Source organism: Bos javanicus, chromosome 11 (genome assembly GCF_032452875.1).
Source record: "Bos javanicus breed banteng chromosome 11, ARS-OSU_banteng_1.0, whole genome shotgun sequence".
Lineage (NCBI taxonomy): Eukaryota > Metazoa > Chordata > Mammalia > Artiodactyla > Bovidae > Bos > Bos javanicus.
Genome location: NC_083878.1, coordinates 6,041,307 through 6,061,495, shown reverse-complemented (window position 1 = coordinate 6,061,495; position 20,189 = coordinate 6,041,307). Strand labels below are relative to the sequence as shown.

The following is a 20,189-nucleotide window of genomic DNA, read 5'->3' as shown; positions in this document are numbered from 1 at the left end:
TTCTTTACAACTTACTCCATGAGAAGATGAGTTCTAATTCCCCTCCCTTGAGAACGGCTGGCTGACCTCAGAAACTTGTGTCTCATGGGTTGAAGGTGGCAAAGTAACCCTACCTGACTTCCAAGACCAGGTACTAAGGGGACACCGGCTCCCTCTTCTCCCCCAGCTTTTTCTTATAATGTTCATCCTCAAACCCAATCACCTGTCAGGAGAAGGCCATGCCTCCACCTCCACATAGAAAAAACTGTCCCAGCTGACAACATCCACACCAGCCATGAGCAAGTACATCTTCAGATGGTTCTGTCCATCACCCATCCCTCTCTCTGTTTGTCTGTCTGCCTGTCTACCTATCTATGTAACTATTCTCAGTCTTAGCTGCAGCACGCGTGATCTTAGGTTGCAGCATGGCAACTCTGAGTTGGGGATCTAGTTCCCAGACCAGGGATTGAACCTGGGCTCCCTGCATCGAGGCCACAGAATCTTAGCCACTGGACTATCAGGAAAGTCTCTGTCCATCATCCTTGAATGGCTCTAGCTGAGACCACAAGGAACAGGGACAAGCATTTCCCGCCAAGCCCCATCCAGCCTGGATAGCCATAAGCAAATTATGCCTTTGCGTTAATCTTGTAAATTCTGGGGATATCCAGATAGTTAATGCTTAAAATACGGGCTCCCTGATGCCCAAGTTCCTTCCACATGGGAATTCTGGCATTTCTTATCTGGGCTAACTGGTTCTATAGTATAGGATGAGGCTGAAAAGAGAAACTGATACAGAGTTTAGACTAGGTCTCCCAAATCTGAGTGTTATAAACCAAGCAGAAGAAACCTGTCTGAGAAGGTTTCCAGATTAGGTCTTCTACTTCCTTTGTAGCCCTTGAAGCAGAGGGCGTGGTTGTGGAAGGGACTCAAATTTCACGTAGGACGGAAATATGCCAAATATGGGCTCACTGTAAATGTCCAGGGAGGCCACTGTGATGTGCAACGTTCAGGAGTAGCATCGGTCTTCAGTGCCCTCTACACGAAGAAGAGTCCTGTCCAGGCGTGTGAACTTCCACGAAGAATAAATGAGAGTCTGATCAGCCACAGTAACCAAGACCTTATAAGAGTATTCCTGTCATGTAAATTGGTACAGCCACTATTATACACTGAATATAATCTGAAATGAGGCATGCATCCCTACGTTCCTAGCAGCACTCTTTACAATCGCCAAAACATGGGAACTAGCTAAATGTTCATCCACAGATGAATGGATGAAGAAGATGTGGTGTGCATATACATACACACACACACACAACAAAGTACTACTCAGTCATAAAAAATGAAGTAATGTCATCTGGAGCAACATAGATGGGCCTAGAGATCATTATACTAAGTGAAGTCAAGTCATAATGAGAGAGATAAATACCATACGTCACTCACATGTGGAATCCAAAATATGACTCAAAGGAACATATCTACGAAACAGAAACAGATTCACAAACACAGAGAGCAGACTTGTGGTCACCAAGGGGGAGGTGAGGAAGGGACTGGAGTCTGGGGTTCACAGATGCAAACTATTATCAACAGGATGGATAAATAACTAGGTCCTACTCTATAGCACAGGGAACTCTACGCAACATCCTGTGATAAACCATAATGGAGAAAAGTATGAAAAAATATATATATATGTATAACTGAGGCACTTTGCTGTACAGCAGAAATTAACACAACATTGTAAATCAGCTATGCTTCAATAAAATTTTTTAAAAATTGATGGAAATATAGAAAAAACGTGATGAGAAATACGTCAAAATATTAACAGTGTCTATACCTCTAAGTGGTATGATTATAAACCATCTTTGATTATTTCTTTAAACATTTCAGTATTTGTCAAGTGTTGTTTTGGTGTTGTTTATGCACAAGAAAACATACCCCAAATTACTAGGATACAATGGACACACCTACTGCATAAGACAGTATTGGGCTAAGGGTCTTCCATGGAAAATTAGGAAGAATTATTTGGAGAAAGAAGCAAGCGTAGCCAGAGAAGTTTGTTCTGTTGTTACTATTTTTTTCGTTTGTTTTTTCCAGATAACTTTTTTTCCCAAGGCAGCGTGACATAAAATGAAAAGGATTTTTGTTTGCTCATGTGCTAATTGCAACCGTAGCACCTCTCGTGTGCTAAGAAGCTCTGAAACTTTCCAAAAGGGAGATGCAGTAAATAGTGCAGCTCCAACACGTTTTCAAAGGCACTTCCTGGGACTAGTGTTTCCTAGAACGAGTTTTGGGAAACCCTGGCGTTAAAGCAAGATTCATGTAAGGCCTGGGTCACCTCTCCTCATCTCCATAACCACCAGCATCCCTATATACCAAGGCAGCAGGGTTTGGGAGCACTGCCAGGTCCAGGTCCAGCAATTCTGTTTAAGAACAGAACACCAAGGGACTTTCCCAGTGGTCCAGTGGTTAAAATTCTGCCTTCCAATGCAGGGGGTGTGGGTTTGATCCCTGGTTGGGGAAATAAGGTCCCACATGCTGTGGGGTGTTGCCAAACATTTTTTTTTTTTTTTAAGTAGAAACGGTGACAGATTGTATTTTCTGAGATGGTTGGATGACATCAGCGATTCAATGGACATGAGTTTGAGCAAACTGTGGGTGAGAGTGAAGGACAGGGAAGCCTGGCATGCTTCAGTTCATGGGGGCGTGCTGCAGTTCATGGGGTTGCAAAGAATAGGGCACAACAAAAAAGAGAGAGAGAATGTAATCTGTTGCGGCAGGGAAGTCACCCCACAGGGATCAAGACGGGTCAGGCTGGTGTCACACTCCTCTCTTAGAGAAATCTCTGCACTCCGTCTGCTTCCTATGGTGCAGCCCCCACTGAGCCTGCTCTTTCCTCTCGAGATGTATCAGGGACATTTTGACTCTTAACCAGAGTTATCAGGAAATGTTGGGGCTTAAAGGGGAAGCTGGCTTTATTTCCTAATGATTCTGTCTTAATGGTTCCCTGAGGGGAGGATTTCACACAATCCTTAGGTGCTTGTCACCAAAACTCTAACAGGAATGTTTATCTGAGAAAAGGGCTGCGTTTTCAAGACAGTGAACTTCTGAGCATGCTTTTCAATTTAAAATAGATTGAGGGGACTTCTCTGGTGGTCCAGTCGATAGGAATCTATCTGCCCGCCAATGCAGGGGACATGGATTCGATCACTGTTCCGGGAAGATTCCACATGTCTTGGAGCAACGAAGCCCGGGTGCCTCAACTACTGAAGCCCGCATTCTAGAGCCTGTGCTCCACCGTAAGAGAAGCATCACAGTGAGAAGCCCGAACACCAGAATGGAGACCAAGTGCAAGCAAAAATAAAAATTAAAAAAAAAACAGACTGGGTGTGTGGGGCCGCAATGTGCACACCGCTATATTTAAAATAGATAACCTTTATGTTTACCAGGGGAAAAGCTGGGGAGCGATAAATTGGGAAATTGGGATTGACATATACACCTACTATATATAAAGTAGATAATTAATAAGAACCTACTGTATAGCACAGGGAAGTCCACTCAAAACTCTGTAATGACCTGTACAGAAAAAGAATCTAAAAAAGAGTGCATATATGTCTATGGATAACCGATTCACTTTACTATACAGTAGAAACTAACACACTACTGTAAATCAACTATACTTCAATAAAAATTCATTAAAAAAAGAGATAATCAACAAAGACTTATTTTTTAGCACAGGAAACTTTGCTAAATATTCTGTAATAACCTAAATGGGAAAAGAACTTGAAAAAGAATAGGTGCACACATATATAATCACTTCACTATGCTGCTGCTGCTGCTGCTAAGTCACTTCAGCCGTGTCCAACTCTGTGTGACCCCATAGATGGCAGCCCACCAGGCTCCCCCATCCCTGGGATTCTCCAGGCAAGAACTCATCATTAGCAAACACTTTCTTCCAACAACATAAGAGATGACTCTACACATGGATATCACCAGATGGTCAATGCTGAAATCAGATTGATTCTATTCTTTGTAGCTAAAGATGGAAAAGCTCTAGAGAGTCAGCGAAAACAAGACCTGAAGCTGACCATGTTTCATATCATGAGCTCCTTATTGCAAAATTCAGGCTCAAATTGAAGAAAGTAGGGAAAACCACTAGAACATTCAGGTATGACCTAAATCAAATCCCGACAGTGGAGGTGACAACTGTTTGTCACCTCATCTAATCCCTTCAAGGGATTAGGTCTGGTAGACAGAGTGCCTGAAGAACTACAGATGGAGGTTCATAACACTGCACAGGCGGTGGTGACTAAAACCATCCCAAAGAAAAAGAAATGCGACAAGGCAAAGTGGCTGTCTGGGGAGGCCTTACAAAGAGCTGAGAAAAGAAGAGAAGCAAAAGGCAAAGGAGAAAAGGAAACATACACCCATCTGAATGCAGAGTTCCAAAGAACAGCAAGGAGAGATAAGAAGGCTTTCTTAAGTGAACAATGCAAAGAAACAGAGAAAACAATAGAATGGGAAAGACTAGAACTCTTCAAGAAAATTAGAGATACCAAGAGAAAATTTCATGCAAAGATGGGCACAGTAAAGGACAGAAATGGCAAGCACCTAACAGAAGCAGAGGAGGTTAAGAAGAGGTGGCAAGGATACACAGAAGAACTATATATAAAAAAAGTCTTAAATGATCTAGATAACCACAATGGTGTATTCACTCACCTAGACCCAGGTATCCTGGAGTGTGAAGTCAAGTGGGATTTAGGAAAGTGAAAGTCGCTCAGTCGTGTCCGACTCTTTGCAACCCCATGGGCTATACAGTCCATGGAATTCTCCAGGCCAGACTACTGGAGTGGGTAGCCTTTCCCTTCTCCAGGGGATCTTCCCAACCCAGGGACTGAACCCAGGTCTCCCGCATTGCAGGCAGATTCTTTATCCCCTGAGTCACAAGGGAAGCCCGGGATTGGATTTAGGAAACATTACAATAAACAAAGCTAGTGGAGATGATGGAATTTCAGCTGAGCTATTTCAAATCCTAAAAGATGATGCTGTGCAAGTGCTGCACACACCTGAAACTAACATAACATTTTTAATCAACTATTTTTTGTTATGTTTAGTCACTAAGTTGTGTCTGACTCTTTTGCTCCAACATAACACAAAAACTTAAAAAAATTTATTAAAATGATTGAAAGGGAGTTTAGGAAATTGCCCTTTGTCTCCAATGCTCCCAGAAAGGTTCTGGGTCTCTGAGCTGGGACGGTCCCAAATTTCTAGGTCTACCATGAACACATTTCTCCTTCTGACAAGTCTTCTTGGCCAACCAAGGGACCCCACGAGGGTGAAAGCCAAGAGCCCCAAATGGAGGGAGGCACCTTTCCTGTCTCTCTTTACTGGGCCACAGTAAGAATTAGCATTCTGCCCGCAAGCACACTGCTGCTCTCCCCTTTGTTTTGAACACAGAGTCACTCATCTGGAAACTCCAGGCTAATAGAAATGAATTGTGTGTCCTGATGCTGCTATGTTCTTGCAATGCCTGCTAGTGCCTTCATCACCAAATAAAACAGACAGAAAGGAAGGCTCACTATTTTTTTACTGCCATTTCCCCCTGTGTGTGGGCTCACGATGAGGTACAGAACATGCAGTCAGGAGCCTATGAAAGGAAAGCATGATGGATGGGCTCCAATTGGGAATGGCAGTGTATATCGCCTGGGGCCAGGCTTTCTCACTCAGCACCAAGCCTGCACACAGGGGCCCTAGCAAGTGTGCACAGAGCAGAACATCTGAGTTCACTACAACCTTTATGGTGATGGCCTGCCCTTCCTGTTAGACATACAGAATTTACATCCAGAGAAATGAAACAACAAGGTCAGTCTTTCCTAGTAACCAAGTTATGTCTCCATGAACGGGCACTTGGCTGAGAAAGCAGAGCTCACAAATTCTGATCATCATCCCAGCTCTGCTCAACACAGACCTCTTGGGGATGTTTTCTTTCCCCTCCGTACTTTTTCAAGGATGCTCCCAACCTGCTGAAAAGCTCCTAGAAGGCAGGGTTAGGCTCTGTATTCTTATTTGTACCTTCCACTTGCCCCCAGGGGGGACAGAAAGTAACAATCAGCTTCCCAAGACTGAAGCTTTTCCTTCTGAGAAGCTTGATACTGCAAAACTGCAGGGAAAGGACTCTTATTTATTGTTTTTAACTCCTCTCTCTTGCCTGCATCATTTCATTAGTGTTGAGACTAAGGATTAGAGTCAAAGAATAATAAAATGGTCTAGCCTGTGTTTCAGAACCAGCACTATGCAGTGAGAACCAGCTACTCTCGCCTGACACTCTTAATCCTTATTAACAAAAGGCCACAATAAGAATGAAATAATGCCCCTTGCAGCACCATGGAAGGACCTAGAAGTTATTACACTAAGTGAAGTAACCCAGAGAACCACAAATATCATATGATATCCCTTACATGTGGAATCTCAGAACATGAGACAAATGGACTTATTTACAAAACAGAAACAGGCTCTCAAAAAACAAACCTACAGTTACCAAAGGGGAAAGGGAGAGAGGGATAAAGGAGGATCTGGGGATTGATATATGTACATACTATATATAAAACAGATAAACAACAAGGTACCCACTGCATAGCACAGAGAACTACACTTAATACCTTGCAATAACTTATAAGTCAAAAGCATCTGAAAAAGACAGATTTATAACGGAAAAAGACAGATATATATAACTGAATCACTTAGCTGTATACCTGCAACAAACACAACACTGTAAATCAGCTATACTTTAATTAAAAAAAAAACAACTAACATGGTTAGCAGACATTTGGTCTGTTCAAATGTCCAGGGAGACGTTTGGTCGTGCCAGAAGGTCCTTGATGTTTTAGTCCTGTCCAAAACCATTTGGCATGGACTAAATATGTTCATGGATGTTTTGGATAGAATCAAGCATCTTTTTTTTTTAATTGGAGAAAACTGCTTTACAATGTTGTGATGGTTTCTGCTGTACAACGATGCCTATCAGCCATAATTGTACATATATCCCCTCCCTCTTGAGCCTCCCTCTCCTCCCCTCATCCTACCCATCTAGGCCATCACAGACAACCAGGCTGGGCTCCCTGTGTTATGTAGCAGCTTCTCACCAGCTATCTATTTTACACATGGGAGTATATATATATCAATGGTACTCTCTCCATTTGTCCCACTCTCTCCTTCCCTCATTGTGCCCACAAGTTTCCTCCCTGTATTTGCGTCTCCAATCCTTCCCTGCAAATAGGTTCATCAATATCGTTTTTATAGATTCTACCAGTTCAGTTCAGTCGCTGAGTCGTGTCCGACTCTTTGCGACCCCATGAACCGCAGCACGTCAGGTCTCCCTGTCCATCACCAACTCCTGGAGTTCACTCAAACTCATGTCCATTGAGTCAGTGATGCCATCCAACCATCTCATCCTCTGTCGTCCCCTTCTCCCCCTGCCTTCAATCATTCCCAGCATCAAGGTCTTTCAAATGAATCAGTTCTTCGCATTAGGTGGCCCAAGTAGTGGAGTTTCAGTTTCAACATCAGTCCTTCCAATGAATATTTGGGACTGATTTCCTTTAGGATGAACTGGTTGGATCTCCTTGCAGTCCGAGGGACTCTCAAGAGTCTTCTCCAACACCACAGTTCAAAAGCATCAATTCTTTGGTGCTCAGCTTTCTTCACAGTCCAACTCTCACATCCATACATGACTACTGGAAAAAACCATAGCCTTGACTAGACAGACCTTTGTTGGCAAAGGTTTTTTAATATGCTGTCTAGGTTAGTCATAACTTTCCTTCCAAGGAATAAGCATCTTTTAATTTCATGGCTGCAGTCCCCACCTGCAGGGATTTTGGAGCCTTAGAAAATAAAGTCTGACACTGTTTCCATTGTATTCCCATCTATTTGTCATGAAGTGATGGGATCAGATGCCACGATCTTCGTTTTCTGAATGTTGGTTGAGCTTTAAGCCAACTTTTTCACTCTTCTCTTTCACTTTCATCAAGAGGCTCTTTAGTTCTTCTTCACTTTCTGCCACAAGGGTGGTGTCATCTGCATATCTGAGGTTATTGATATTTCTCCCAGCAATCTTGATTCCAACTTGTGCTTCCTCCAGCCCAGTGTTTCTCATGATGTACTCTGCATATAATTCAAATAAGCAGGGTGACAATATACAGCCTTGATGTACTCCTTTTCCTATTTGGAACCAGTCTGTTGTTCCATGTCCAGTTCTAACTGTTGCTTCCTGACCTGCATACAGGTTTCTCAAGAGGCAGGTCAGCTGGTCTGGTATTCCCGTCTCTTTAAGAATTTTCCACAGTTTATTGTGATCCACACAGTCAAAGGCTTTGGCATAGTCAATAAAGCAGAAATAGATGTTTTTCTGGAACTCTCTTGCTTTTTCGATGATCCAGCGGATGTTGGCAATTTGGTCTCTGGTTCCTCTGCCTTTTCTAAATCCGGCTTGAACATCTGGAAGTTCACAGTTCACATATTGTTGAAGCCTGGCTTGGAGAATTTTGAACATTACTTTACTAGCGTGTGAGATGAGTGCAATTGTGTGGTAGTTTGAGCATTCTTTGGCATTGCCTTTCTTTGGGATTGGAATGAAAACTGACCTTTTCCAGTCCTGTGACCACTGCTGAGTTTTCCAAATTTGCTGGCATATTGAGTGCAGCACTTTCACAGGATTTGAAATAGCTCAACTGGAATGCCATGACCTCTACTAGCTTTGTTCCTAGTGATGCTTCCTAAGGCCCATTTGACTTTGCATTCCAGGATGTCTGGCTCTAGGTGAGTGATCACACCATTGTGATTATCTGGGTCATGAAGATCTTTTTTGTACAGTTCTTCTGTGTATTCTTGCCATCTCTTCTTAATATCTTCTGCTTCTGTTAGGTCCATACCATTTTTGTCCTTTATCGAGCCCATGTTTGCATGAAATGTTCCCTTAGTATCTCTAATTTTCTTGAAGAGATCTCTAGTCTTTCCCATTCTATTGCTTTCCTCTATTTCTTTGCATTGATCACTGAGCAAGGCTTTCTTATCTCTCCTTGCTATTCTTTGAAACCCTACATTCAAATGGGTATATTTTTCCTTTCTTCCTTTGCTTTTTGCTTCTCTTCTTTTCAGAGCTATTTGTAAGGCCTCCTCCGATAGCCAGTTTACCTTTTTGCATTTCTTTTTTTCGGGGATGGTCTTGATCTCTGCCTCCTGTACAATGTCAGGAACCTCCGTCTATAGTTCATCAGGCACACTGTCTATCAGATCTAGTCCCTTAAATCTATTTCTCACTTCCACTGTATAATCATAAGGGATTTGATTTAGGTCATACCTGAATGGTCTAGTGGTTTTCCCTACTTTCTTCAACTTAAGTCTGAATTTGGCAATAAGGAGTTCATGATCTGAGCCTCAGTCAGCTCCCGGTCTTGTTTTTTCTGACTCTATAGAGCTTCTCCATCTTTGGCTGCAAAGAATATAATCAATCTGATTTCTGGTGATGTCCATGTGTAGAGTCTTCTCTCGTGCCGTTGGAAGAGGGTGTTTGTTATGACCAGTGCGTTCTCTTGGCAAAACTCTATTAGTCTTTGCCCTGCTTCATTCCGTATTCCAAGGCCAAATTTGCCTGTTACTCCAGGTGTTTCTTGACTTCCTACTCTTGCATTCCAGTCCCCTATAATGAAAAGGACATCTTTTTTGGGTGTTAGTTCTAGAAGGTCTTGTAGGTTTTCATAGAACCTTAGATATGTGTTAAGATACTATATTTGTTTTTCTCTGACTTACTTCACTCTGTATAACAGGCTCTAGGTTCATCCATCTCACTAGGACTGACTCAAACCTGTTCTTTTTTTATGGCTGAGTAGTATTCCATCGTGTATATGTACCACACCTTCTTTATCCATTGATCTGTCGATGGACAATCTACGTTGCTTTCACATCCTGGCCAATGTAAATAGTGCTGCTATGAACACTGTGGTACATGTGTGTTTTTCAATTATGATTTCCTCAGGGTATATGCCCAGTAGTGAGATTGCTGGGTCATATGGTAATTTTATTCCTAGTTTTTTAACAATCTCCATACTATTCTCCACAGTGGCTGTATTAATTTACATTCCCACCAACAGGACAAGAGGGTTCCCTTTTCTCTATATCCTCTCCAGCATCTCTTGTTTGTAGTTTTTAAAATTTTTATTGTTTGTAGATTTTTTAATGATGGCCATTCTGACTGTTGTGAGGTGATAACTCATTGTAGTTCTGATTTGCATTTCTCTAATAATTAGCGATATTGAGCATCTTTTCATGTGTTTATTGGCCATCCGAGGACCAAGCATCTTCTAGACCAAGTATCTCTTGAACATTCTGGCCAGGACCAAATGTCCTGCCAGGGGCAGCACAATTCTAACCTCACCACCCCACTCCCTCCCTCCATAGGAATGCACGAGGTTATGGAACTGGGCCTTCACTGATAGGCAATAATGCACTTTTAATTAACGCCAATGCACTGACCATTTAATATTGGCTTAAAGGAAGAGGCTCACATGAAAGCCTTTCTTCGTAGCATTCAGTTCTATCAAGAAATGGAGTGAGGACCTCGCTGGCAGTCCAGCGGTTGGGAGTCCCCCTGCCAGTGCCGGGGACACTGGTTCGCTCCCTTCTCCCGGAAGATCCCACATGCTGTGGGGCAAGTGGGCCTGTGCCAACTGTGCCACTACGAACCTGCGCTCTACAGCCCCTGCTCCACAACCACAGAAGCAACTGCCATGAGGAGACTGAACCGCGATCAGAGTTGCCCCCACTCACCACAACTACAGAAAGCCACATACAGCAACGAAGACCCAGCATAGCCATAAATAAACAAATAAAAGAAAAAGAAATGCAGTGGGCTGTATTTTATGATAGTGCCAAGTGATAGAAACTTGTTTTCTTTGGAAAGTGATGGTTCCTACCTGCTCTTTCTGTCCCTACCCCTTGGGCACATGGGTGAGTCATGTCATAAGAAGCTCCCAGGAGTCCAGACTTTAGAAACTGATGCCTACATGTGAATCCCTGCCTGCCCCTGTCTGCCTGCTCAGTCTTGGGTTTCTTCAACGTAATGTGTGTGTTGGTCACTTAGTCATGTCTGACTCTTTACGACTCCATGGACTGTAGCCCACCAGGCTTCACCGTCCATGGGATTCTCCAGGCAAGAATACTGGAGTGGGTTGCCATGCGCTCCTCCAGGGGATCTTCCCTACCCAGGGATCGAGCCCGGGTCTCCTGCATTGCAGGCTGATTCTTCACCATCTGAGCCACCATGGAGCTAAAAATAACCTGTCAAGGTTTAGAGTTAATTAAGTAAAATGCTGCAGACACATAGCGTGTGTCCTCTGTCAACTTTTCTTATCAGCACTGTGTACCCTGCACTGTGCTAGGGGCTTCCACTGAGCTCCATTTATTAATAGTTCCTCCAAAAACCCTAGGAAGAGGGTATGGCTATTGTTGTTCAGTTGCTAAGTCATGTCCAGCTCTGTGCAACCCCATGGACTGCAGCACAACAGGCTTTCCTGTCCTTCACTCTCTTCAGGAGTTTGCTCAAATTCACGTCCATTGAGTTGGTGATGCCATCCAACCATCTCATCCTCTGCTGCCCCTTCTCCTTTTGTCTTCAGTCTTTCCCAGTATCAGGGTCTTTTCCCATGAGTCAGCTCTTCAAGTCAGGTGGCCAAATTATTGGAGCTTCAGCATCAGTCCTACCAATGAATATTCAGGGTTGATTTCCTTTAGGATTGACTGAGTTGATCTCCTTGCTGTCCAAGGGACTCTCAAGAGTCTTCTCCACCACCACAGTTCAAAAGCATCAATTCTTCAAAGCTCAGCTTTCTTTATAGTCCAACTCTTACAACTGTACATGACTACTGAAAAAACCTTTGTTTTGACTATATGGCCATTTACACCCCCATTTTACAGAGTAGGAAATTGAGGCTAACAGAGGTTTAGTATAATAGCTCATCTAAAGGCGGAAAGTAAAAGTGGTAAGAATCAAAGCTGGGGTTGTCTGATTCTAAGCCTGTGTACTTCCTGCCACACTGCACTACTTCCTGGATGAAACACACACACACACCCTCCACAAAACTGTGTCACATTAGAGTTAAAAAGATGTGTTTAAGACTGGAACACAAGATGGCAAACTGTGTCTCATTATCCAGAGATCCAAATGTCTCTCAACCAAACTGTTTCTGTTTTGAGCACAAGGACCATGTTTTTGCATCTTCCACTAAAGAAAATAGCATATCGTTCTGTATACACGATAGGGCGTACAATTAATCCTCACTGGATTTACATGGAAATTTAAAGAAGAAAGTGGATCTGTGTCCTGGTTTAGAATACTCGATCAAAGAATCCAAATACACCATGAATTCCCCAAAGCTTTGAAAACCTTGCCAAATATAGCTCATGTTTTCTGGAGACAAGAGTTCTGAAGCTCAACACTTCTACTAATCTCATCAAAAATATCAGGAGTGCAAACAATTCCTATTGGGCCTCCAGGTGGGATTAGGGAAGGGCTTCCCACGTTGCAGCTAAAAAATCCCACAGCTAGAGGCTTTGGAAGTGACACAGTTTTAGGATTGTGTTTATTTTGTCCTTTTCTCCCCCCAGGTGTTATGAAGAATACTGCATTATTGCTGCTATTCTGGCAAAGAGAACAGGGTATTCCCAAACAGTCTAAACCCATTTCCCAATCTGAGGACGAGAGAGGGGTGAGGACCAGCGGCTTTGCTTCCCAGTGTCTGGGCCGGGAGGTTTCTGAATAGGCAATTTAGGGGAGTGGGTGCCCATGGCTCAAAGCAAATGGGGATGGGAATAAATGGAAACTCCATACAATTGGATTTATTTCTAAGAGTTTTTAGCCACGATTTTATTGAAATGTCTCTGATTACATCAGATGATCTCTGAGGATGGCAGACCCTAAATATGCATTTTTTTTCAAACTTTTTATTTTGTCTTGGGGTATATCTGATTAACAATGCTGTGATAGTTTCAGGTGAACAGTGAAGGGACTCAGCCATGCAAAGACATGTTCAGTTCAGCTGCTCAGTTGTGTCCAACTCACTGAGACTCCATGCACTGCAGCACACCAGGCTTTCCTGTCCATCACGAACTCCCAGAGCTTGCTTAAACTCATGCCCATCGAGTCAGTGATGCCATCCTGCATTTATACCTCTTCCGGATTGCGAGGTAAGCCATGTAGTAGAGAGACAGGGCTGAAACTGGGGGCCCGGGGTGACATGAAAGATGATGATGGTGGGGCTTTCCCGCTGGTCCAGTGGCTAAGACTCTGTACTCCCAATGCAGGGGGCCCAGGTTCAGTCCCTGGTCGGGGAACTGGATCCCACATGCTGTAACTAAGAGTTCATATGCCACAACTAAAGATCCTGAGAGCCACAACTAAGATCTATGGCAGCCAAAAAAAATTAAAAAAATAAAAGATGGCAAAAGCCAAACTCCTGTGGACTCAAAGTCACATTAGGACACAGACTGGACCTGCCAGAGAGAATGAATTTGTTATCACGTGATGAGACGTGTGTGTGTGGTCTGGGGAGTAAGAAGAGAGTCTGGCGTTTAGGAAGGCTGTATTTAACTTCTGCTACAGCTTTAGGGTATCTGAAAAGTTGCTTAACCTTACTGGGCCTTAGTTTCCTCATCTGTAAAAAGGTAATAACAGGGATGCACACCTCAAAGGTCTTCCCTGGTGGCTCAGACAGTAAAGCTCTGCTTGCAATGTGGGAGACCCAGGTTCGATTCCTGGGTCGGGAAGATCCCCTGGAGAAGGAAATGGCAATCCATCTCCAGCACTCTTGCCTGGAAAATCCCATGGACGGAGGAGCCTGATAGGCTACAGTCCATGGGGTCGCAAAGAGTTGGACACGACTGAGCGACTTCACTTTCACACCTCAAAGGGATGTGGAGGAGGTAATACGAGATAATGCATAGAAACATTCTTACCCTGGTGCCGAGCACCCGGAAATGAACAGGGCACTCAGTACATGCCCAATGGACGCTGGCCAGCACTGCTGACCTTGTCAGTATCACTGATGGGAATCATTTGTAAATGTGCTATTGTAAAATGTTCTTCGTCTTCACATACAGGTGAGGCTTCCCAAGTGGTGCTAGTGGTGAAGAGCCCACCTGACAACGCAGGAGACATGAGTCGCGGATTCGATCCCTGGGTAGGAAGATTCCCTGGTGGGAGGCATGGCAGCCCACTCCAGTGTTCTTGCCTGCAGAATGCCCATGGACAGAGGAGCCTGGTGGGCTACAGTCCATAAGGTTGCAAAGAGTCGGACATGACTGAAGCAAGTTAGCACACATAGCAAGTAATACTTCTAAAACAAATACAAAGAGTTTCTTGGTGTATTTTGCGGCTGATCCTAAAATAACATGAGAGGAGGGCAGGACAGAAATGATAACCCACGTGTTGCGTCTGAGAAAGTGGAAGCTTATCAGGTGAAGGGGCTTGCTGGAATCCAGCAGGTGGGGCAGGGTCAGCCAGGCATGTGGCTTGGGTCTCTGCTCTCTGTTCCCAGCATCCTGGGAGTCCACCAAGAGGCCAGATGCCCCAGAGTGGAGAGCTGGAAGCCTGCCCATGAGACAGGGTGCCAGAACTCTACTCTAGTCTGGTCTGGTCTATTCAATTACCTGTTGTTTGGGACCCGTATGGATTTTACAACCCTTATGGGTGGTGGCCTAAGACAGCCATGGTGCCCAGTGCCAAGTGAAGGGCCTGTTAGACTCATCCGAGGAGTTCCTTAGGTTTAAATGGGATTCCAATGTTTAAATTGTTATTACACCCAGAGAGAACAAACATATGGATACCAAGGGAAGGAGGCAGGGTGGGATGAACTGGGAGATTGGAATTGGCATACAGACACTATTGATACTCTGTACAAAATGGGTAACTAATGAGAACCTGCTGTATAACACAGGGAACTCTGCTCTGTGGTGACTAAAGGGGAAGGAAATCCAAGGAAGAGGGGATATATGAATACCTACGGCTGATTCACTTTACTGTATACCCGAGACTAGGACAACACTGTAAAGCAACTATAATAAAAAAAATACACAGGAAAAGAATTTTAAAAATAAATAGTTTTTACAGAACAACTTTCAAACAAATGGAAAAGCAGAGATTTAGAATATGCTGAGCCCCCCACAATCCTCACTCCATGCCAATCTGAGTTGGTCTACACTTCAGGCCATTTCCCTGCTCCCTGATTTTTTTAAGGAAATCTTTGGGAAATGAACAAACAGTACAAACATTCCCTGTGATTTGAGTCTCAGAGGTCTGAGTGCCTGGAGGTTTATGGTTCTCAAGGCTGCCCACCACCAGGCAAGATGGAAGGACAGACTCCCCTGGGGCCGCTGAACTGGGTGACCTCTGAGAGCTCCGTCATTTACAAGCAGAGGATTTTGTAGGTGACAGTCGTGGCGGGCTCTGTGAGGGGAGGCGGACAGACCCTTCAGCTTTGCGGGTGTGTTAGAGGTTGTTGGGGGGCTTCCCTGGTGGCTCAGTGGTAAAGAATCTGCCTGCCAATGCAAAAGACATGAGTTCAATCCTTAATCTGGAAAGATCCCACATGCCAGGGAGCAACTAAGCCCGTGGGTCACAACTACTGAGCCTGTGCTCTGGAGCCTGGGAACCACTTCTACTGAAGTCTGCATGCCCTAAAGCCCATGCCACATGACAAGAGAAGTGACCACAATGAGAAAGCCTCACAGCACAGCTAGAGAAAATCCCGCACAGCAACAAAGACCCAGAGTGGCCAAAACTAAAAAAATAAATATTAAAAAAAAAAGAAGAGAGGGCTTCAGGGGCTTGAGGAGGGACCTGCCAGCCAAGCGGTGGCAGGAGGGTCAAAGAGGAAAGTGCCTGGAGGAGGGAGGCTTGTCCGCTGGGCATGAGTGAAGACCGTCCTGAGATAGGACATTTCATGTCCGTGCAAGCTAATGATCTGTGGTCACTTACCCATCACCACCATACCTGGGACCCCTCATGGGCAAGACACCTATTGTTCATCTCCCTCTCCCCAGAGCCTGGTGCACTAACTGCCAACTTGGGCTGATTTTATGAAACTGATAACATCCGACTGGGCTGTACCTTCAAAATATCCACTTTATGACTCCTCATATACAGAAGGGATTCAATGAATGTCCACTGAAAGAACAAGCATGGACACAATTATAACAGCATTGATGTCCCAGCAACCAAGCTGGGGTTTCTGGTCAACCCAAATCCAGTGCCAAGCAGCCGTGATCCTGGCCAACAAGGAAGCTGAGACAACATACACGGAAGAGCCCAGCCCAGTGGGGATGGCCATTCCATGTCCAGTGTGAGCTGCTGATTATGCCCATTATTGTCCAGGGCCAACCGCTTCCCAACAGCAGAAGTAGGATTTGAACCCAGGCTGGCCTGGCTCCAGTCACGCCACCTGGCCAAGGAGTGTCCATCCTGGAAACGCAGTAACCAGAAGCCTTTAAAAAGAGGGCTGGGTCAACAGGGTCAGTACACAGACATGTGAAAACTACCAACAACTTGGCAAGTCCTAGACAATGAGTAACTTCAGGGTAAGGAACAGAATTGGGGTGGCTGGTATGAATTCTGGGGGCAGAGCATGCAGTATTTCATGGAGCGTGTGTTTTCTATCTCTGACTGCCTTTCTCTGCAGAGTGAGAACAAACAAGGTTTAAATGTCTCTTACCTCTTTGCTCTGTCTTTCTCATCCTCATCCATTAGATTGTCTCTGCAGTTTTTCCTGCAAAAAAAAAAAAAAAGAACAGATGATGACTGTCTGATTCTCAACCTTTCTCACAGGTCTTTCTGGTTGCCATCATTATTGCTGTTTTTGTTTAGTCCCTAAGTCGTGTCTGACTCTGCTACCCCATGGAATATAGCCTGCCAGGCTCCTTTGTCCACGGGATTCTCCAGGCAAGAATGCTGGAGTGGGTTGCCATTTCCTTCTCCAGGGGATCTTTCCCACCCAGGGATCCATTCCGGGTCTCCTGCACTGGCAGGCAGATTCTTTACTACTAAGCATCATTTTGGGCTGATCTATTAAACCACATGCTTTAAGCCATAGCTTCTCAAACTTTCTGGTTCCAGCAACCATTTGCATGCTCAAAAATGACTGAGGACTCTGAAGAGCTCTTGTGTATGTGGGTGAAAACTGAGAAATCTTAAAGATACAAGCATGCTGTCCATTAGGCATCAGAGAGATGTAGCTGACAGATGTTAAGGAATTTCTGGAAAAGTCCACCATAGGGACTTCCCTGGTGGCCCAGTGATTAAGACTTCGCCTTCCAATGCGGGGGGCACAGGCTCCATCCCTTGTCAAGGAACTAGATCCCACAAGCCTTGCAGCCAAAAAGCCAAAACATAAAACAGAAGCAATATTTTAACAAATTCTATAAAGACTTTAAAAATGGTCCATGTCAAAACAAACAAAAATAATAAAAAGAAAAGTCCACTGCATACTCACATGAGTAAATAGGCAGATGAGATGCCAACATTACAAAAATCGTTTTGACCTCATGGAACCCCCTAGTTCCCTAGATCACACATTGGGAACTGCTTTCTGGACCTAGCTCAAAGCAGCTTCTGTTTATTTCAAGCCTTAAACCTGAAAGCTTCCCAAGACATTCTAAAGGAGAGCATTTATTTCTCTGTTCCTTCAAATATACAAACTTCTCTTAGGCAGCCTGGAGGAATTGGGGCCCCAAATGAGTATAATTACTGTCCTTTTGAGTATAATTGCTTTACCATATTTTCTTGGTTCCTGCTGTACAGCAAAGTGAATCAGCCATACATACACCCATATCCCCTCCTTCTGGGGATTTATCTCCCAAGTACGTCACTATAGAGCATTGAGTAGAGTTCCCTGTGCTGTACAGTAGGTTCTCATTTTATACACGGTATCAATAGTGTATATGCGTCAATTCCAACCTCTCAATTCATCCAAGCCACTCCTTCCGCCTTGGTGTCCACATGTTTGACCCCTACATCTGTGTATCTATTTCTGCTTTGCAAATAGGTTCATCTGCACCATTTTACTAAATTCCACATCATATACATTAATATATGACATTTGTTTTACTCTTTCTGACTTAATTCACTCGGTATGACAGTGTTGTGAAAGCATTTCCTTTGAGGTCAGGAACGAGACAAGGATGTCCACTCTCTCCACTGTTCTTCAACATAGTGTTGGAAGTCCTAGCCATGGCAGAGAATAAAAAGAAATAAAAGGAATCCAAATTGAAAAAGAAGATATAAAACTGTCAATGTTTGCAGATGACATGATGCTATACATAGAAAATCCTAAAGATGCCACCGGAAAACTTCTGGTGCTAATCAATGAATTTGGTAAAGTTGCAGGATATAAAATTAATACACAGAAATCTCTTGCATTCCAATGCAAAGATCACTAACAATGAAAGATCAGAAGGAGAAATTAAGGAAACAATTCCATTTATCACTGCAATAAAAAAAAATAAAATAGCTAGGAATAAATCTATCTAAGGAGGCAAAAGACCTGTACTCAGAAAACTGTAAGATACTGATGCTGTCTTCTTCTTTTTTTTTTTTTTAAGGCACACAGATGTGAAAAGTAACAATCCAGGAACATTCTCGCAGCCCCAAATCATCAAAGATGGCCTTACCATCTGGGCCTTCACTCTCCCAGGCCACTCACTAGAAGCCTCTCAGGCTCTGACCAGGTGTCCTCTTCTCCACACAAGCCTGTGATCCTTGGAGCCACATTCCTGATTCCCTTTCCTTCACATGCCCCCCAGGGTCCCTTCTATCTCGGGGGGTCCCTCTCCAGCCAGCCCTCCATGCAGAAAGACTATCAGGATGTCCTGAGGCCAGAGTTAGGTGACCTGGAGGCAGGAACACGAGGCACAGTGTGATGGAGACACAGGCGGGGACCACGTGGAAATGGAGTCACCATGGTCCATGTGCTTCTGGTCTCCAAGCAGAGGGTCTGACGTCAGGACTCCAGAATCGACACTTTGAAAATGCACTAATGTTTACTCTTGAAATTCCAAGTTCTAGATCACAATATTTTAAACGAAAATAACTCATTTCATGAAAAAGACAGTATGAAGTTTTTTTAACAATAAATTATTTACATGCTACTTCCTCTAATCCAATATCATGTCTGTAAGCCCAGATCCCTTTATTTTTCAATTGGAAGATACTTGCTTTACAGTGTTGTGTTGGTTTCTGCTATACAACAATGTGTACGGCTATAAGTATACATGTACCAGCTATGTTGGGAAAAAAAAACCTATTAGTTGCTCAGTCATGTCTGACTCTTTTTGACCCCATGGACCGTAGCCTGCCAGGCTCCTCCATCCTTGGGATTCTCCAGACAAGAATACTGGAGTGGGTTGCCATTCCCTTCTCCAGGGGATCTTCCTGACACAGGGATCAAACCTGGGTCTTTATCAGCTATACGTATGCATATGTGCCCTCCTTCTTGACCCTCCCTCTGCTCCCCCCGACCCTGGCTCCGATCCTACCCCTCTACATTGCCAGAGCACTGAGCTGGGCTCCCTGTGTTAAACAGTAGCTTCCCACTGGCTGTGACAAGAACATTAAAACAAAGAATGATTAAGAAGCCAACCTCATTCATGAACACGGCTATAAAAATTCTAAACCAAACATGAGCAAATCCAATAGGAACATGTATAAAAATGATAACCTTAGATAACAATTCTTCACGGGAACAGATGAATCTTTGCTCTGAGATAATTTCGTTGTGTGTGTTCATCTGCTGTGAGCCCAGACACCAATCTGAGCCAAAGAGGAAAAGGAATTGTGCAGCCACAGCCCTGTTTACGCACAAGCCCCATTCGGCAGGCATATTTCAGTGATAGATTTGCGAGACACGCCATTCGGCAGTTGAGGCTTGTATCATAATTAAAGTGGGCTTAGCACATCTGCAAACAGGCATCTGCTTAATGTTTCCCATATGGAATCTGTTCAATGCTTTAAGACATGGAAAATGCGGTCCATTCATTTAATGATGTGCTACCCAGGTCTGCGCTCCGAGGAAAGGGGTGGCTGTCTATGTGCCGGCGGCGTGAGTTAGGCTCCAGCCACAGGGAAACGGTAAAAGTCTTGCCCTTTCCCAGCTGCCCCTGACAGAGCACCTTCACAG

The 20,189-nt window shown here is 44.1% G+C and overlaps 1 protein-coding gene across 3 annotated transcripts in view; it reads right to left on the bottom strand.

Moving 5' to 3' along the window:
- The window catches only part of NPAS2 (neuronal PAS domain protein 2), a 198,258-nt gene that overhangs the window by 106,696 nt on the left and 71,373 nt on the right, over positions 1–20,189 (bottom strand). For all 3 annotated transcript variants that reach the window (XM_061431680.1, XM_061431682.1, XM_061431681.1), the window contains exon 2: positions 16,731–16,784. In XM_061431680.1, the coding sequence (XP_061287664.1) occupies positions 16,731–16,762 (32 nt within the window). In that variant the 5' untranslated portion in view covers positions 16,763–16,784. The remainder of the gene's footprint in view (positions 1–16,730; positions 16,785–20,189) is intronic.